The sequence below is a fragment of the Saccopteryx leptura genome, chromosome 7 (assembly GCF_036850995.1).
Source record: "Saccopteryx leptura isolate mSacLep1 chromosome 7, mSacLep1_pri_phased_curated, whole genome shotgun sequence".
Lineage (NCBI taxonomy): Eukaryota > Metazoa > Chordata > Mammalia > Chiroptera > Emballonuridae > Saccopteryx > Saccopteryx leptura.
The window spans coordinates 76160992-76178144 of NC_089509.1; the positions used below are offsets into that span (position 1 = coordinate 76160992).

A 17153-nucleotide genomic window follows, 5' to 3' on the forward strand; every position below is an offset into this window, starting at 1 on the left:
TACTCTAGCATTTCTAAGTTTTGTTTCTTGAACCAATCTATGTATGAATTTGGATAGCCTTCTCTTAAGGCTTCAATTCTGTCATATGTAAATTAGCTGATCTTTAATGTCTTTTCCAGCTCTCACACCAGCTCATTCCATTTCTCTGTGTGTATATGTGTGTGTTTGTGTGTGTGTCTGCTTTTTTTTTTTTTTTGTATTTTTTTCTGAAGCTGGAAACGGAGAGAGACAGTCAGACAGACTTCCGCATGCGCCCGACCAGGATCCACCCGGCACGCCCACCAGGGGGCGACGCTCTGCCCACTGGGGGCGACGCTCTGCCCCTCCGGGGCGTCGCTCTGCCGAGACCAGAGCCACTCTAGCGCCTGGGGCAGAGGCCAAGGAGCCATCCCCAGCGCCCGGGCCATCTCTGCTCCAATGGAGCCTTGGGTGCGGGAGGGGAAGAGAGAGACAGAGAGGAAGAGGGGGTGGAGAAGTAAATGGGCACTTCTCCCATGTGCCCTAGCCGGGAATCGAACCCGGGTCCCCCGCATGCCAGGCCGACGCTCTACCGCTGAGCCAACCGGCCAGGGCCTGTGTCTGCTTTTTTAATCACCTGCTCTTTAACTGTCTTCTCAATCATACCAGCTTTATCTCTCTCTCACTAAAATGCAGCCACACAACCTTTTGCAAAACCCAGTGCTGAGTCCAGATAAGGTTAAATTAGAGAATTTAAACATGAAAAAACATAGTTTCACTCTTCCATTAGGGCTTGGTTAAGAGTTGTTTTAACTAGGACAATTAATCATTATTCCTCTTAGTTCAAATCCAGGCCTGGCCACTCAGGCACCTCCTATTGTCTCAGTTCCTCAGAGTTCTCTTCTACAAATTGGGGATACTAATGTATCCCACACTGAGCCTGTTAGAAAAGTTTCTGACACAAATCTGTTACTCAGTAAATATTATCTCATACCCTACTAATTCTGACACCCAAACTTCAGAAACCCTGAGTATTTCTTAATTTTGTTTTTGACACATAAAAAGAACGTGAGTTTGTGATTTGAATTGCTTTTTATTCATTTATCTAGTATAACCTATCACAGAATTGACGGTGGTGATTAAATAGATGATCCATAAGAAGCATAGAATATGCTGGATCTGTGGTGGCTCAGTGCGTAAAGCATCAACCTGGAACATTGAGGTTGCTGGTTTGAAACCTCTGGCTTGCCTGGTCAAGGCACACATGGGAATTGATGCTTCCTGCTTTTCCTTTTCTCTGTCTCCCCCTCTCTCCCTCTCCCCCCTCTCTAAAATGAATTTTAAAAAATTTAAAAGAAGCATAGAATATTTTGGTAAATAAGTTAATACATTCAGTAATTTGCTAGTTTATTTTTTCTATACTCAAATTGTTTAATGACTAAAACTAATTAACTGGAAAACATGTCTTTATAAATATATTTTATTAGTTTATAAATAATAATTTTTATCTTAAGAAGAAAAATTCAGTATCCTTCCCAAAAGTTGTACACTAGATTCTATGATTGAGCTGTAGAAAGGCCCTAAAATATCCCTGATATTATATTAAAAATTGTGAGTTTTATTTTTTTCTGGTGAGAGTATACCACTTAGTCTTCAACAGATTGCAAGAGTCATTGGCATTCTAATGTCTGTGTATCATGGCTTAAAGTGAAATAAGTTAGATTTTGGGAGGGGGGATAAAATACGTGTTTTAATTTAGTTACTAGAAATGTCAAATTATTGCCTTCTTTATTTTATTAGAATGAAGTTTTATACAAAAGTGCCAAAATCAACTTGAGTACAAAAAAGAACTACAAAGTTTGGAAAGGTTTTCTGTTTGTTTTTATTTTTATTATTTTTAACTCATAGATTTGTGGGAAGTAATACAAAACATTCAGAATATTAAACCTATATACTGCATTGAACTTTACATGACGTTTTCTCAAGATCTCAGGGATTAGTATTATGTATTACAAGTGAGTATTCTCAAGGGGCTGAAAGTGAAAATTGTGTGCCCTGAGACAGACTGGCAGAATACCCTTGCCATTTCTAGGACCTAGACAAAACAGAACTGCATAGATCCCATCACAATAAAGATTGGTCCTGATGCTTCCTCTCATGGATGATGGTTTCAAGAGAGGGCTACCATGTGGTGAAGTTAGTGATGTGATTCTGGGGCCCCACAAGAAAGGTGAATATAAAGATTGGGGAGTGAGTCCTTAGAAACCAAGGGTATTCCTTCATCACACTCCCCACCACACAGGTCAAGGTCTCCAAATAACTGTAATGGACTTACTGACCTCTTAGACTTTTGGGTCATGTATATTCATGGTCCTGGAAGAAGTAGTTCCAGTGTGTGCAACGGAGAGCAGCCTCAACCCATCCCCATGGGTGGCTCCTTCCCCCACTGGGGCAACCCTCCTGCAGCTCCAGTCTTGTCAATGTGAAATATGTCAGTATTGAAATTAGAAAAAGTGCCACAGCTTGTATGTGTAGAAATTGCTATAATATCCCTGATGGTTAAAAATTAAATTTATATTAATAATTTATGTATTTAGGAACTATAACACTAAACCGAATTTTAATCACCTCTGACTGCTTTATAGCTAAGTTACAAAACTGATAAGAGTGGAAATGAGAGTTCACTTCAAAAAGATTTGTGGACAGGGTTGCATTAATGGATTTCTAGGCACATTATAACTATTCTTTCAATTCAATTTGAGAATTGGTGCCCATAAATCTCAGATAAATGTGTCAGTATCATTAAGTGCTAGGGGAAAAAATGCAGCTTCCCTGTGTCCCTGTGGCTTCAGTAGAACTTGTAACTCTAGGACCGCACTCCCTTGCCAACTGCAATCATTTGGAAATTGAACCTATGAAAACATATAAATAGTTTTCAGGTCAAGACAAAGAGAAATGAAACAGATAAAACTAGTTCTTGCTTTTCTAAGTGTAAAGCAACTTGCTAGGACCAAATTAACAGGAATTTTACTCATGAGAACTAGAGTAGCAGACCTAAAATTCCCAAACCAAACTTTTGTGCTAAGCTGTTAAACTGATAATAAAGTAAAAATCAGAAATCCAGAATTAATCTTCATAGCATAAAACTGTTGTGTCTTTCAAAAAAGGTGAAAACACTTTAATATAATTTATATTGTTTCTACACATTACATGTAAGAAATAATTTCATTTAATCAAAAAGTACAATGAATTTGGTTAACAAAATCCTAATTTACAAAACAAGTAAATATATGCAAATATATTCATTATTGAATTATAAAATAAAATTAACAGTTCTTGTTAAGATATCAGTTTATTTCATGTATTTCAGATAATAGAGTAAAGTAATTTTGGTATGCTTAATAATATTTAAGTATTAAAATAATGGAACGTTGAGATTTGAATACAATGACAGTAAACCATTGAAATTTTACATTCACATTATACAGCCATCACCAATCCATAAGTGAATGTTAATAATGTAAAAAAATATAAAATGATTGTAATATAACCATCTAACCGTTAGCATATGGTGTTTTAAAACCACTATTTTATCTGCTAATTTGCTCTGAAATATAAACAGTTGCTTTTCTGTCATATAAGACATGTCTTTGTGACTTAATACTTAATTTGAAATGTCCTTACTGTAAAAATATACCAAAGTAAATAAAAAAGGAGACAGTTATTTACAAAAAAATATTGTATACATATTATATAAATGCAATTGTCTCAAAGTCATTTTATACAATATTGATAGAATATGTCATTTTCATTATTTTATCATAAAAATGCAGTGTTGCAAAGGCAGGCTATAATTTTGAAATTTTGATAAAAATGGCTACTTTTTGGATACTTTTTTTAAAAAAGATCAGTTTCTCCAAATATGCTACTAAACTGATTCTTCTTTTATTAAAGAAAATCCATTCCCCATTTAGAGGTGTATGATAGTGCACCCAAAGAAAGGAAGAACTTATTTTACTGAATATTTTTACTTGGTGAATGTAATAACATCAGCCATTCAGCCTATTGTATTAGCACCATTGGTATGGATTATTAATGTACTGTACCAATTATCACAGGAATGGGAACTTGCACATTGTGTACCATTCCTATTTTTGTGGAATTTCATCTTACCAAGTATGCTATTATACAATATAAATTCAAGTGTATAAGGATGATTCAAATGATGGTATATAACAATCCTGCATTTTACCAATACGATATAGAGATTTTTCTGTAGATACTAAATGAAACCCTAAATAAACAGACTTTTAAGCATACTCCTTTAATTCACTAGAACACAAGGAGAATTGCTTTCATTTACCTGCATGTGTTGTAATATATAGAGGAACATAAGTGTAATTTGATCTCCTAGTTCAATAACTCTGTAAATCATAAAGCTTTTTATTGTATGATTTATTTTGATGGTTAAATGCCAACCATTGCATATATTCTCTTTTAGTTCATATATTGTAGATTGTGCTTAAGTGACTGTAGCATACTGTAGGCTTATAGCCTGTGGTACATAATTTCACAGTTTCAGAATTGTTGAGGGGAAGGCCTTCCATGTTTTAGGAAGTTATAAACCAAATATAAATTTCATGAGCACCCACAGCGATCTACTACCATGGCTGGAATTTTTCCATATATTATTTGTTCTTTGCCATTAAAATATAGCATATTAATTGGAGACATCTTTGTGGGAGTACAGCAGGGGCCTGCTGAACCTCTAGGGTTTGCTTGATGTACCAGATGAGTATGAGGATATTTTTGTAAAAATACAAATTCACACTCTCCAGAGCAATAATTGGCCTTATATCTTTTGGGTGCAATAATCCAATCCCATCCAAAAGCTTCAAAATCCACAGTTAGAGGGTAACGACAGCATCGAGATTCTGTTGAGTGCTCATCACAGTCAAGTCCAAAATCTCTTCTAGATCTTTTTGGTGTATCTGTTACCTTGACTTCTAAAAAGGGATTCTATATGAAAAGGAAAGAGCAATCAGTAATATCCATAGATCCTGAAACACTTTCCTATCTCATTGTCATTATTCAAAAACTAATTATTTTTCTCATACCCCATTTATTTTTAAAAAGCACAGCATTTTAATTTAGAAATTTTAATTTACACTAGGATTGATTCTTCTCTTATGGCTCAAAAGTATATAGCAGCAATACACATTTCTCTGTGGCATATAACAGATGCTCTGAAAATATTTATAGAATATTTATGAGAAGAAAGGGAAAGAATGGGGAGAAAAGAAAAGAGAGAGGGAATAAGGTTATTCCCTGCTTCCCCTTTGCAGATCAAATCTGTTGGCAAAATATGTCTGATGACTCCTGGAGAGATAGGTATACTCAGGGAAACTTGAATATTAAAGCCAGAACAAAAGAGTTACTTCCCAGCCCTGTATGGATTGTAGTGGGAAGAAGGAAGGTAGGGTGATGCAGGTTGTCTTATGTATAGAGGGCTGGAAAGAGAAACTCTAAGAGAGGGAGGGATATATTCATAAAAAAGGTGCAATAAATAATTCCTTTATTCTTTTACTGAAACATATTTCTAATCAGATATTTAAACAATTATTTTTTTAATCCTTCACCTACCTCAATCTTTTCATGCATTTGAGACTTTTTTCCTTTTACATAGAAAACTCTGAGGAATAAATGTCACATTAACCACTTGTTTAATAATTAAAACCTATCACATCAAGAACTTTGATTATTAAAAGGCTACCTATAAAAAAGAAGACTTTGTCAGATAACTAATAGTTTTATCCTCTACCAAAATCAAAATAGACCTAGTAGTCATTGTTAAGATTATAAAAACAGTAACATCATTTTGAGAGCAATAACATTTTATGTAGCATATTTAAAGAAAAATAAATCATTTGGAAAATTGTAAAATCTCTTCAAGAATATGTTTTTATTAAAGTAAACTAACTTAATACCACTTACTAACAAAACTAAAAAGATAACACTTATTGCTTACAAGTATAATCTTTTGTTGTAAATTATGTCAACAGATAGAAGCAAAAAATATAGTCATATTAAATAAGTTTTTGAAAACAGATGTAAACACAAGCATAAGTAAGCCAGAAAAAAAATGAGTAACTCTAAATTTTTACTAGGTTTTAAAACTATTTTTATAATATATAAGGTATAATCATCTGCTTAGGCTGGTATTAAATTAGCTGCCCTTACTTAAGTAAACTCTTGAATGTCTATAGTTGAATGGTATGGCAGCTCAGAAATAAAGCCGAGTAGCAAAGTTAACTAGTCTGAACATTAAACTAGTAATGCACAATGTAATCTGCATATACATCAATGCATCTGTAGCCTGCCAAACAATGAACATACTTATCATTCAGTACCTAATAACACAGTATGTTTAATAAAATATAAGCCTAATGATATTGTACTTATTTCATTGCTATAAAATAAAGCATTTTATTTTAATTATAATTTTTAAAGCTTCTTTTTTATGTTCTATTAAGCAAATAATTTCACACATTAAACTCTTCTGAGGGGAGTTTTAAGTTCTTGTATATGTACTAGAATCCACCATGAAGATTTTATGTTTTTATTCATAGAATATTGTAGCATATCCATTTCCAACTCGAAAGAAATACCTAAGAAGTTAAGGACTATGGAATGACTTTTTAAAAATCCTCATGCAAAGTAAAAGTATCAAGAGAGTGTTCATAGAATATGAAATTAGATACCTACTTTTATTGGATACAGGGCTACCATTGAGGTAGGATACCTTTGTTTGGCTTATGAATACAAGAATTTGGTAGCTATTTTCCACTATTATTCATTCACATTATGATGAAAACATAACAAGGTTTTCAGAATGTCATTTTCAGTTATCACTTACCAACCCATCTTCTCCTGGTCCTGGGAAGGTTACAGCAAGATCATGACCATTCTCATCTAAAGCTTTGATTTCAATGCCTAAGTTGGATTCAGGTTGTTTGAGCCAATTTTGCAACACTGTCTTCACATCAATGCTCTGCCAAATACCAGTGCCTGGGTTCATGTCAAGTTTCAGAGATCGGATTCCAGTGTACCTTGTACCGTCTTTCATGGGTTTGATGAGTCTCAGGATTTGCACAAACACTGTTGTAGGAGTCTTGACGGGCCTCAGATATATCCACAGTTGGGCCTTTACTACTTTGTTAAATTGTATTTTAGAGCTAAATTTAAAGAAACAACATTTGGGTTTTCCTTCCACTTGCATTAGAAGATCAGCTATAAATGAATCAGAAAAGAGTTATTGAAATTATTTCTCATAAGAAATGAGCAAATCTTTTCATAATAACTGGTGTTGTTTCCCTTGGATTAGTGAATGTATATTTAGTCTTTTAAAATGAAAAACTAGAATTGCATTCACAACTCAGAAAAATATCAAAGAAAATAATTACTCTAGCTTTTCAGGATTTTTTAGATATATGGGGGGTTTTTAAAGCTGATTCTGAGGAATCTACTCCCTTTGCAGAAAACTGTGCACTAAGGAAAATTCTATAAAGGAATGAACAGTAGATGAAAATTGAAAATGATGATGATTAGAGAGAACAAGAGACACCGTGGAGGAACATCCACTTAGAATTCTTTGGGAATCTGAGTAGTTACACTTACTGAGCAGCTGTACCAATCAGTCTGGAAGAAGGAACCCTTCCCCCAGGCCTGAATTACCTGGGGACAAGACACACTGAGCAGCTAACTGAGTCTGGGGAATTAGTAGAAAATATAGTACATCTGCTATGATTTGGCTCTGGAATAGCCTTTTAAAGGGTCAAAACTGAGCAGGTAATTAGCACCAAAAGTTAAATGTTAAGTTCAGGCTATTTCAAAAGTTAGAAAATATGTCTTTAGTGCCAGGCTGTCATTGGAAGCAGAAGCACTTAGAGATTTCTTTCCTCCTGGTTTTTGCAAGATTTTTATAAATAAGGCAAATCTGTTCCAGGATTATCTGATAGCAGAGTCTTAAAGGAAAATTATTTGTTGCATTATAATCAGATTACTTAATGATCAAAACAATATTTTAAACTGTTTTGAGTCCAGTTTAAAGTGTATAAAGCACTGTAAAAAGCAAGATCACAGACACATGGCACAAAATCTTTCTTGTCATACTTTCTCTGTTAAGGTGCCTGTCTCCTTTCCTTTGACCATAGTTTTGAACTGACTGCAGAAGGAATTGTATTCAATATATTATCTTTCAGATGCAGCATAAATACTACAGGTAATAGTCCTCTCTCCCATGTAGAACTGAATAATATTTTAGAAGGTTCTTAAACAATGTGTCTGCCTGGAAATATGAAGAGTGGGTACTCACAACAGTAGTACCATGGTCAAGGTTTAAGTAGAACTTTGACCTAACTTACTTGATTAAAATGTTTATTTTTAGGCATTTTTTGATAATTAGGTCATGATAATTATTATGCTATGTTTGCTTCATCATTGCTCTTATTAATATATTAAATTTTTAAAAATATTTTCCCATACTCTCCAATGCAATAGCTTTCAAAATTAATTATTTTAATTTGTGAAGAACATAAAAACACTATGAGGATTAGTTTGAATAACAGAAGTCATTCCAGGTATACAGCAAATGCTCAAATAAGCTTACACATCTACAGATTTCTTCCTTTCTCTATTCTTAGTGAAAAACCTTGTAACTATATATGAATATTTTAAGCATCCAAATGCAACTTTTGAATTTATGTAAGGTTTTTTTTTAACATTGCTTATAGTATGTTTTACTACTTGCCTTGGTGGTATTAAGCTGTGAAAGCATAAGCATGTTATATTTGTCACATTAACTAAATAACAATAATGTTTTGCAAGCACTTTTAAGATATTAGTCTCATTAGTATATTTCTCATAAAATCTTGAAAAAAAATAACCTCTTTTCCCTCCTACTTACATAAAATCCAACAGCTTGTTAAAAGAGCCTGAAAATAGATCTGTTTCTCATAAACACTAGAACAACAGTCAGCAGAATTGTTGATATACACTAATAAGACTACTTACAATCTGTAGGCATGGTAATGATCGTTTCTGTCGTAGCGTGATAATCATCATCTTCCAAGGAACCATCACTGCTGTCATCTCTCTGGACATCATACTGATCAATCAATTCCCGGAGTGGAGGAGCTTTGGGCAAAAGTTGTCTTATAGCATCTTTGCTGATATTAGGAGCTGTTTCCAGACGAAGTTTACTGAGGATTTGAATTTTTATGGCTTCTATTCTTGAAGATTTAGTGTTTTGTCTCCAAGTACATGCATTGCACAGCCCCTCTTTCTCCACATTTTCTTTTTGCTCGGTGTTCTCATTTAGATCCACTGGACCAGCAACACTCAGCATAAACAGGTAAATATAAACATAGATTTGCAGTTTTTGCATGATTTTAAAATCAATACAATCTTTTTCCTTGTTTTTATTTCTTCTTTTTCTTTTCTTTTGCTTTTGAATAATGCCAAGCAAAATTTTAATGCCTGTACAGTTAGAGAGACAACTTGCCACACCAGTGAATCTTTTATACTGTATTCCAAGTGGCTTTTTATATTCCAACTTTGATGAGACAAGTGTCGTCAGGATCTATGATTGGCTCTTGCTCCACAATGAATCTCACTGTCAGAGGTTAAAACCCTGTCTGTCACAAGTCACCAAACAGTATTTTGTTACAGTCAAGGGTGAGCTGATTCATTTGAGTACTTCATAAAAGAAATAAATCTACAAATAATGAAAGATATATATGACATTTGAAAAATTAAAATCTATGTAAACAATAATATAAACTACACTTCAATCTTATTAATCTTCTTATGTGAAACTCTAAAGTGTTGATTTAAATAAGTAAATCTTAATTTACACTTCATACTTAAAAGTTGAAATGTTATTTCCTCAAGAAGTAAAATGATTTTATCCTATTTAAGCAAGCATTTGAAATAAAAGAAAAAAAAGTATTTGTTGAATTACATTAATTTTAGTCCTGTATAATTAGGAAAATATAAATTTAACTTAGGAAGACCTGAATGAAAAATCAAGATTGTAATACTAGTGAAGGATTTTCAGCTATAATTTAGGAAACTTGTTTTCCTGACTAACTTTGTAGCACATGTTGAAAATCATACTTATCCTGTTATAGTACACATAGAATTATTTTTAAATAATCTAATATCTTTTATTCTTTCACTTTTAAAAATAGCTTTTATTAATATGGTCAACATTAAAAATGTGGTCAATTTTTGACTAATTATTATTGTTATTTCCTATTCTAAAATTGCAGATGAATATTACTCAGAAGATGTATTTCTTCATTATTTATTACCAAAAGGATGATGTCAGCCAGTAGAAAATTCTCTGAACTTGGAATAAGAAGATAAAGGATTTTATAACTGGCAGTGCAGCATTTATTATATTTGCCTCAAATTTCCAGTGGTAAAAAGAGAAAAAAATATCTGTTCTTTATAAATTATATCAGAATATTATGCACAAATCAAAGGGCAGAGCACCATAATAAAAAGGTGCCCACTTTTTTGTTTCTCAATACTGTGATAGGTTTGCACCCCTTTGCCAGTTTCTTAGTTTGACCAGAGGGCAGACACCTGGCAAGGATTTGGGGTAAGGTCTGGGAGAAGAGAATAGAGCTTTTTGTTCTCTACATTTCAGTGGCCTCTGCAGGGATCAAACTTTCAACCTTAGCTTTGGGAGCCACAAAATCTAATCAAATGGACTATTAAAGAGCTAAACAAACATAGCCAGCAAGAACAGAAGCTGTTTCCAGGCCACAGGAGATTCCTTCTTCCTACCCCATTTTGAGCAGCTAAGGACTCCTAAGAGAGTTAATCCATTATTTTTTTTTTTTTTTAAGAAAATTCAGTGGCTCAGATCAAATATTTACTTTCTAGGTCACTACCACTTTTGCACATTGGACACTAATTTACTGCCTTAGTGCACTAAAATGCAACTCAGTAGCCTGAAAAGTTAATGCATTTTCATCAAATTCTTAAGAGGTATCTACATCTCTTGAGAAAAAAAAATGGCCTTACATAATGCATTAGATTTGCCCATCATTAAAGATTAAGGAAACCAGACACAAACCAGATGCCCTGAAGGGTTTCAGAGACTCTTTGTTATAGACAGTATTAGATCAGGCTTATAAAGTTTTGTTTGGTAATTTTTTTTCAATGTATAAATCTTTGTAATGTTATAATAATTATAACATGAGAAGTCAAACATTTTTTAAAAAACATTTATTAGAATTGCATAGTCAGGCTCTGGAGTCAGACCTGAGTTCAAATCTCAACTGCCAATTCTAATTATGTGATAATGGATGAGATACATAAATGAGCTAACCTTCAGTGTCCTCATAAAGTTTTGGGGGAATGTAATTTAATAATGCATGTAAATTGCTGAATATAGCGCCTGTCATATAGTAAGTGATTAATAACTGGTACTTGAGTGCTTGGTTTTTGTTTCATGCAGAGGGGTTTGAGATTATGCTTAAATTTATCCTCCACATGAACTAGAACTGCTTCAGGTTGAGCTGCCAATTATCATTTTATTTAGGCTACTTCTCTAGGCTTCTGAGGTAAATACAGTTTTCTAAGGTAGCCCTATTACAAGGCATATTTCAAGTTTTTATTCTTCTCAGAATAAACAAAGGTTGTCATTTCCACATATGGTCAATGCTCATTTATTCATGGATTCCATAACTGCAAGTTTTCCTACTTGCTAAAACTTATTCTTAACTCCCAAATCAATATTCATGGTGCTTTGTGGTTATTCATGCACATGCGCAGAATGGCAAAATTTTTGAGGCTTGTGACACACAGGTTCCCAGAGGAGTTCAAACAAGGCAATTCTCTGCTTTGTTTTGGCTCTCATACTGTAAACCAGTGCTCTTTTTGCAGTCTATTTAATACCATGTTTTCACATTTTTGTGTCCTTTTGGGAGGTGATTCTGCTGTTTAAAATGGCTCCCGAGCACAGTGCTGAAGTGCCAGGCTCCTAAACACAAGAGGAAGGTGATGGAAAGTGGAATGAATGGTGGTTGCCAGGGGCTGGTAAGAGGCGTGCGGGTGGGGAAGCTATATTGAATTGACACAGTTTCAGTTGGGGAGGATCAAAAAGTTCTGGAGATCGATGTTAATGATGATCGCACGACAATGTAAATGTACTCAATGCCACTGAACAGTACACTTAAAAATGGTTAAATGATCCTATGGATTGTATTTATTTTAAAACCTGTTTATAATGAAATGTCTGCCAAAAACAACAGAAGAAAAAGGGTTTAATGGTCAAATTTATGTTATGTATATTTTAATACAATATTTTTAAAAAGAAGGTTGTGATATGATTTAGGAAGAGAATTTCTTACAAAAAAAGTACACCCTGGCCATTTGGCTCAATGGTGGAGCATTGGCCTGGCATGTGGATGTCTGGGTTTAATTCCCAGTCAGGGCCAGGGCACATAGGAGAAATGACCATCTGCTTCTCCACCCCTCCCTCTCTTGCTTCTCTCTCGCTCTCTCTCTCTCTCTCTCTTCCCCCCTTGCAGCCACGACTCAATTGGAACAAGTTGGCCAGGGCTCTGAGAATGGCTCCATGGCCTCTGCCTCAGGCACTGAGAAGAGCTCAGTTTCTGGAGCAACAGAACAATGCCTCAGATGGGCAAAGCATCACCCCCCTAGTAGGCTTGCTGGGTGTATCCTGGTTGGGGCATTGGCAGGAGACTGTCTCTGCCTCCCCTCCTTTCACTGAATTTAAAAAAAGGAAAAAATACATGTAATGTTAATGAATAAACAATATATATTAAATAAGATATCTTTAAACAGAAACTCATATAAAACAAGATTGTATATTGATTAGTTGATGAGAATGTTATGATTAGGGGCTCACAGGAACTTAACCTTGTATTTCCCCTGGGAACAGTGATTCAATAATTGCTTACTCAATATTGGCAGTGACTTCACAGAACATAACTACCATGAATAATAAGAATTAACTATACCTAATCAGCTCCTTTAGAGGTCAGTATTGAAAGAGTTTATGAAATACTGAAGAAATTTTGAACAGACATTCCTTTTCCAGGGGCAGTGATTGCAACTGTCCCAAGGCCCCAGAGCCAGTGATGGGATTCAGCTGGTTCGCACTGGTTCAGCAGAACCGATACCTAATTTTTTGTTGAGTTCAGTGAACTGGATGTTAAAATGGCACTTGTAATCAGGGTTCTCTCTAAGGTGAGCATCTGGGCAACCACTCAATCTGGAAATCAGAAATTTACATTCCTTACTCTTTTTTAATGTTCATCTGTGCAACAGTGTATTCTAAGCACCAGCAGTAATGTTCATTCCGTCCATAGGTGAAAAAGTTTGAGAGAACTATAGTATACTTGTAATATTTATTTATTTCATAAAACTCATTACACCTTTGATGAAATACTGCATTTTAATTCCCTTGCATTTGTTACATCAGTAAACAAACATATAATGTAAAGAGAAAAAGTGCCAAACAACCAGGGGGTGACAAGCTGTCCTTGGAAATATCTTAAATAACAGTTTTATTGTTTTTTGTCAGGTATTATTTAATATTTTTTCATTAATATTTTAAAACTCTTTTTTATAACAATCTAGTTTTGTGTACCTCTTTTACTGTTCTTAAGTATTAAATGCATGAAATAATAAACTGCCTTTTGGTATATCGTTTTTTATACTTAAAACAGTCATTAGGACAGAGAACCTGTTGTTAATTATTTGAATCCTGCCACTGCCCAGAGCAGGCAGATTTACCACCTGTAGTAACTTTCACTATGGTATGACTGCAGGGGCCTAACTTTGGCTGCTTCCAGAAAGGAGACAGTGTGTCGTTGTGATACATGAGCAGAGAATTCCTTTAGTTGACTGAAAGAGCTTGGTTGGCCATCCTGTTGACTTCATCTGAGGTGGGCCATCTTATTTATTTATTTTTTTTGTATTTTTATGAAGCTGGAAATGGGGAGGCAGTCAGACAGACTCCCGCATGCGCCCGACCAGGATCCACCCGGCGCGCCCACCAGGGGGCGATGCTCAGTCCATCTGGGGCGTCACTCTGTTGTGACCAGAGCCACTCTAGCGCCTGAGGCAGAGGCCACGGAGACATCCCCAGCGCCCAAGCCATCTTTGCTCCAATGGAGCCTCGGCTGCGGGAGGGGAAGAGAGAGACAGAGAGGAAGGAGAGGGGGAGAGGTGGAAAAGCAGATGGGCACTTCTCCTGTGTGCCCTGGCGGGGAATCGAACCTGGGACTTCTGCACGCCAGGCCGACGCTCTACCACTGAGCCAACCGGCCAGGGCTTTTTTTTTTTTTTTCAAATGGGTTACCTAGCCAGGGCCAGGCATGTACAGTTTTTTTTAAAATTATTTTTATTTATTTATTCATTTTAGAGAAGAGAGACAGAGAGAGAGAGAGAGAGAGAGAGAGAGAGAGAGAGAGAGAGAAGGGGGGAGGAGCAAGAAGCATCAACTCCCATATGTGCCTTGACCAGGCAAGCCCAGGGTTTTGAATCGGTGACCTCAGCATTCCAGGTCGATGCTTGATCCTCTGCGCCACCACAGGTTAGGCCAAGGTGGGCCATCTTTTAAAGCAGTTTCTCATAGGAGTTAGGATTTAAGTGTCCAATGCAGCTCTTCACAAGACTTATTTGTCTTTTCCCGGTTCTTCTTTGTAGTGAGTGGGCCTTAACATTTCTGTAACTATTAGTAAGGTAGCAAGCAAATTTCTCTTACCTCTGTTACAAATAACAGGGGGTGTTTCAAAACAACTTTGAGAATATAAAGTATATTTTAAAAGAAAAGTTTATTGTTTACTGCTTGGAAACTACTGGGTACGCTAATGTAAATAAAGGCTTGTTAGTTTAATGCTGTGGCCAACAAAAGGGGAAGAGTCCTGGGAATTACAATAAGAATGGATCGCAAAAAACCCAGACATTTATATTTTATCTGATAACTCTTGCCATTTTCTTGCACTTTGGTATTTTTCTGTGCCGATTATACTTACAGCTAGGAAAAAACTGTATAGTGTTCAACTCACATAACAGCATGAGAATGTAGTCATCTCACATTGATGATATCTGATTATCATGCTCTTAACAGATTATAGAACAAAAATTAACAAAAACAAAAGTATTCTTGAGCTAGGGAGCAACAGTATAAGAATAGAAGACCTGGAATATAGTCTAGTTTTGCACCTGACATTTTATGTGATTATGTGACCTTTAATAAATCAGTTAGCAAAGACTTCATTTATAAGTATATGTACATATTAATCCATTTACTATTTTATAAAATATTCTAATTTCTATTATGTGCCTGACACTGTACTAGATTCTGAAGAGAAAACAATGAGCCAGACAGAAACAGTCACTGTGTTCATTAAACCTACAGTCTCGTTTATTTGTGTAAAATATGAGAAAATTTGAGGTTTACCCCTAAGGCAATAATTCTCAAACCTTTTGACTCAAGATTTCTTTACACTCTGAAAAATTATTTAGGATCTTCAAAAGCTTTATTTATGTGGGTCATATCTATCAATATTTAGGATATAAGTTAAAGTGAGAAATTTTATAGTATAGGCAATATAAAAGTGTATATTCTGTCTGCTGACAGTGATGATGATGTCACCTATTGTGGAGCCTCTAGAAAACCCACTGTATGCATAAGAAAGAATTTAAGTAGCAAAAAAAGATTTTGTGTTGTTTTGACATAGCTTTTGTTCCACAGAGTTTCTGAAAGGATCTTTACTCCGGGAATTCTCCAGACTACACTTTGAGAACCATGCCCCAAAGTATTAATTTTTATACCACTTTAACTGTATAGTTTTTCCTCAAATTTAAAATGTCTCTCTTTATATTCCCTATAGCTTTGCTTTTAATGTGACATTAAATACAGTACTTTTGAAACATTGTATATTTATTTACTGAGTTGTAATTATTGGAGCAGAGATATAAATAGTATTGTATTATAATCACCAACTACCAACTCGTAGGTTATTCGGAGAACATTTGTACATTTGTCAGTTCTAGGGTATAGACTGAGATATGTGGTATTGAGGAATTTCTTATAGTTGGTCTTCAAGTCAGTCTTGAGATGATAACCTGCATATTATCACAATGCCTCAAAATAATGCCCCAGTTAATAAAGTTAGAGGTAGAATTCACTCAGGAGAGCTTCAAAATGCTATTTCTCCCCTCCTTCCTTTCCAAAGGGGAATTCTTGCTGATTTATTATACATATGAAATACAAATAAGTTATAATTTGGTTCCCTCATTTTTCCATTGAAAAAGGATACTAGACTCAAAGATTTAGTGTTAAAATTGTATAGATTGTATCTTCTATTATTATAATTTTCAAATGTTTGTTTTTGTTTCCTTACTTGTCCTTCCATCCCTCAAATAGACTATGAGCTCTTTAAAAGTAGGGGATTATTTTGTGCTTTTTGTCTCTTCAGCTCTTGGTCCAATACCTGCCACATTATTAGGTTGGCAAAAGGGTATTTACTGAATAGTTGATCCAGTAAGTGAATACATTTTTCCTTAAATACAATAAAATTCAACTTTCTAATTTTCAAAATGTATAGTTAGTATATTTACAGACTTTCTAAGTGACCAGTGTGTTTTTAGTTTGGTTTGACTGGGGTTCATAGCATTTCTATTGGTCCTCTTACTCAAACTAGTAGAGGGGACTGATGATCCTTGGCACTTCTATAGTTCTCTGCTAGAGATTAGGTACATTTAACATTTCAGTGGAGCTTTTGTATTTAATGATCTATGACTATCCAAAGACACTGTGTGACTCTTAACAGGAACCTTGCTAGAGAGCGACCCTGCTGGCTGTGACACCACTATTTAAGACTACAGGAGCCCTTATCCAACACAGCTCAATTTGTTTAAGAAGCATCAAAGGTAACCAGAAACTCTGTGTGTGTGTGTATGTGCATGCACGTGCGTGCACACATTTAAGCAAGGCAAAGACAGAACAATATGCCTTGACACAATGGGGAGGACTGTGAACTGGTTATATTGGTTATGGTCTTTTCTTTACTTTGTATTCTTTTTTGTGAAGTACTGTGTTTTTCCATGATCCTTCACTCCCTGCTTTCTCCTCATACCAGCAG

The 17153-nt window shown here is 35.0% G+C and overlaps 1 protein-coding gene across 1 annotated transcript; it reads right to left on the reverse strand.

Moving 5' to 3' along the window:
• Positions 1-3313: 3313 nt before the first annotated feature.
• On the reverse strand, positions 3314-9514 carry MSTN (myostatin). The gene is made up of 3 exons (XM_066345189.1): positions 9031-9514; positions 6875-7248; positions 3314-4977 (listed from the first exon to the last, which is right to left on the reverse strand). Exons 1-3 carry the CDS (start codon positions 9401-9403, stop codon positions 4597-4599), a joined length of 1128 nt encoding a protein of 375 aa, XP_066201286.1. The 5' UTR covers positions 9404-9514; the 3' UTR covers positions 3314-4596.
• Between the last annotated feature and the right edge of the window lie 7639 nt (positions 9515-17153).

Bases quoted from the DNA above. Each gene is read 5' to 3' on its own strand.
- MSTN (XM_066345189.1), bottom strand. From the start codon at position 9,403: ATGCAAAAACTGCAAATCTATGTTTATATTTACCTGTTTATGCTGAGT. The intron at 7,249-9,030 runs GTAAGTAGTCTT...ATTCATTTATAG, and splicing joins CATTACCATGCCTACAGATT to CTGATCTTCTAATGCAAGTG. The intron at 4,978-6,874 runs GTAAGTGATAAC...CTTTTCATATAG, and splicing joins GACCAGGAGAAGATGGGTTG to AATCCCTTTTTAGAAGTCAA.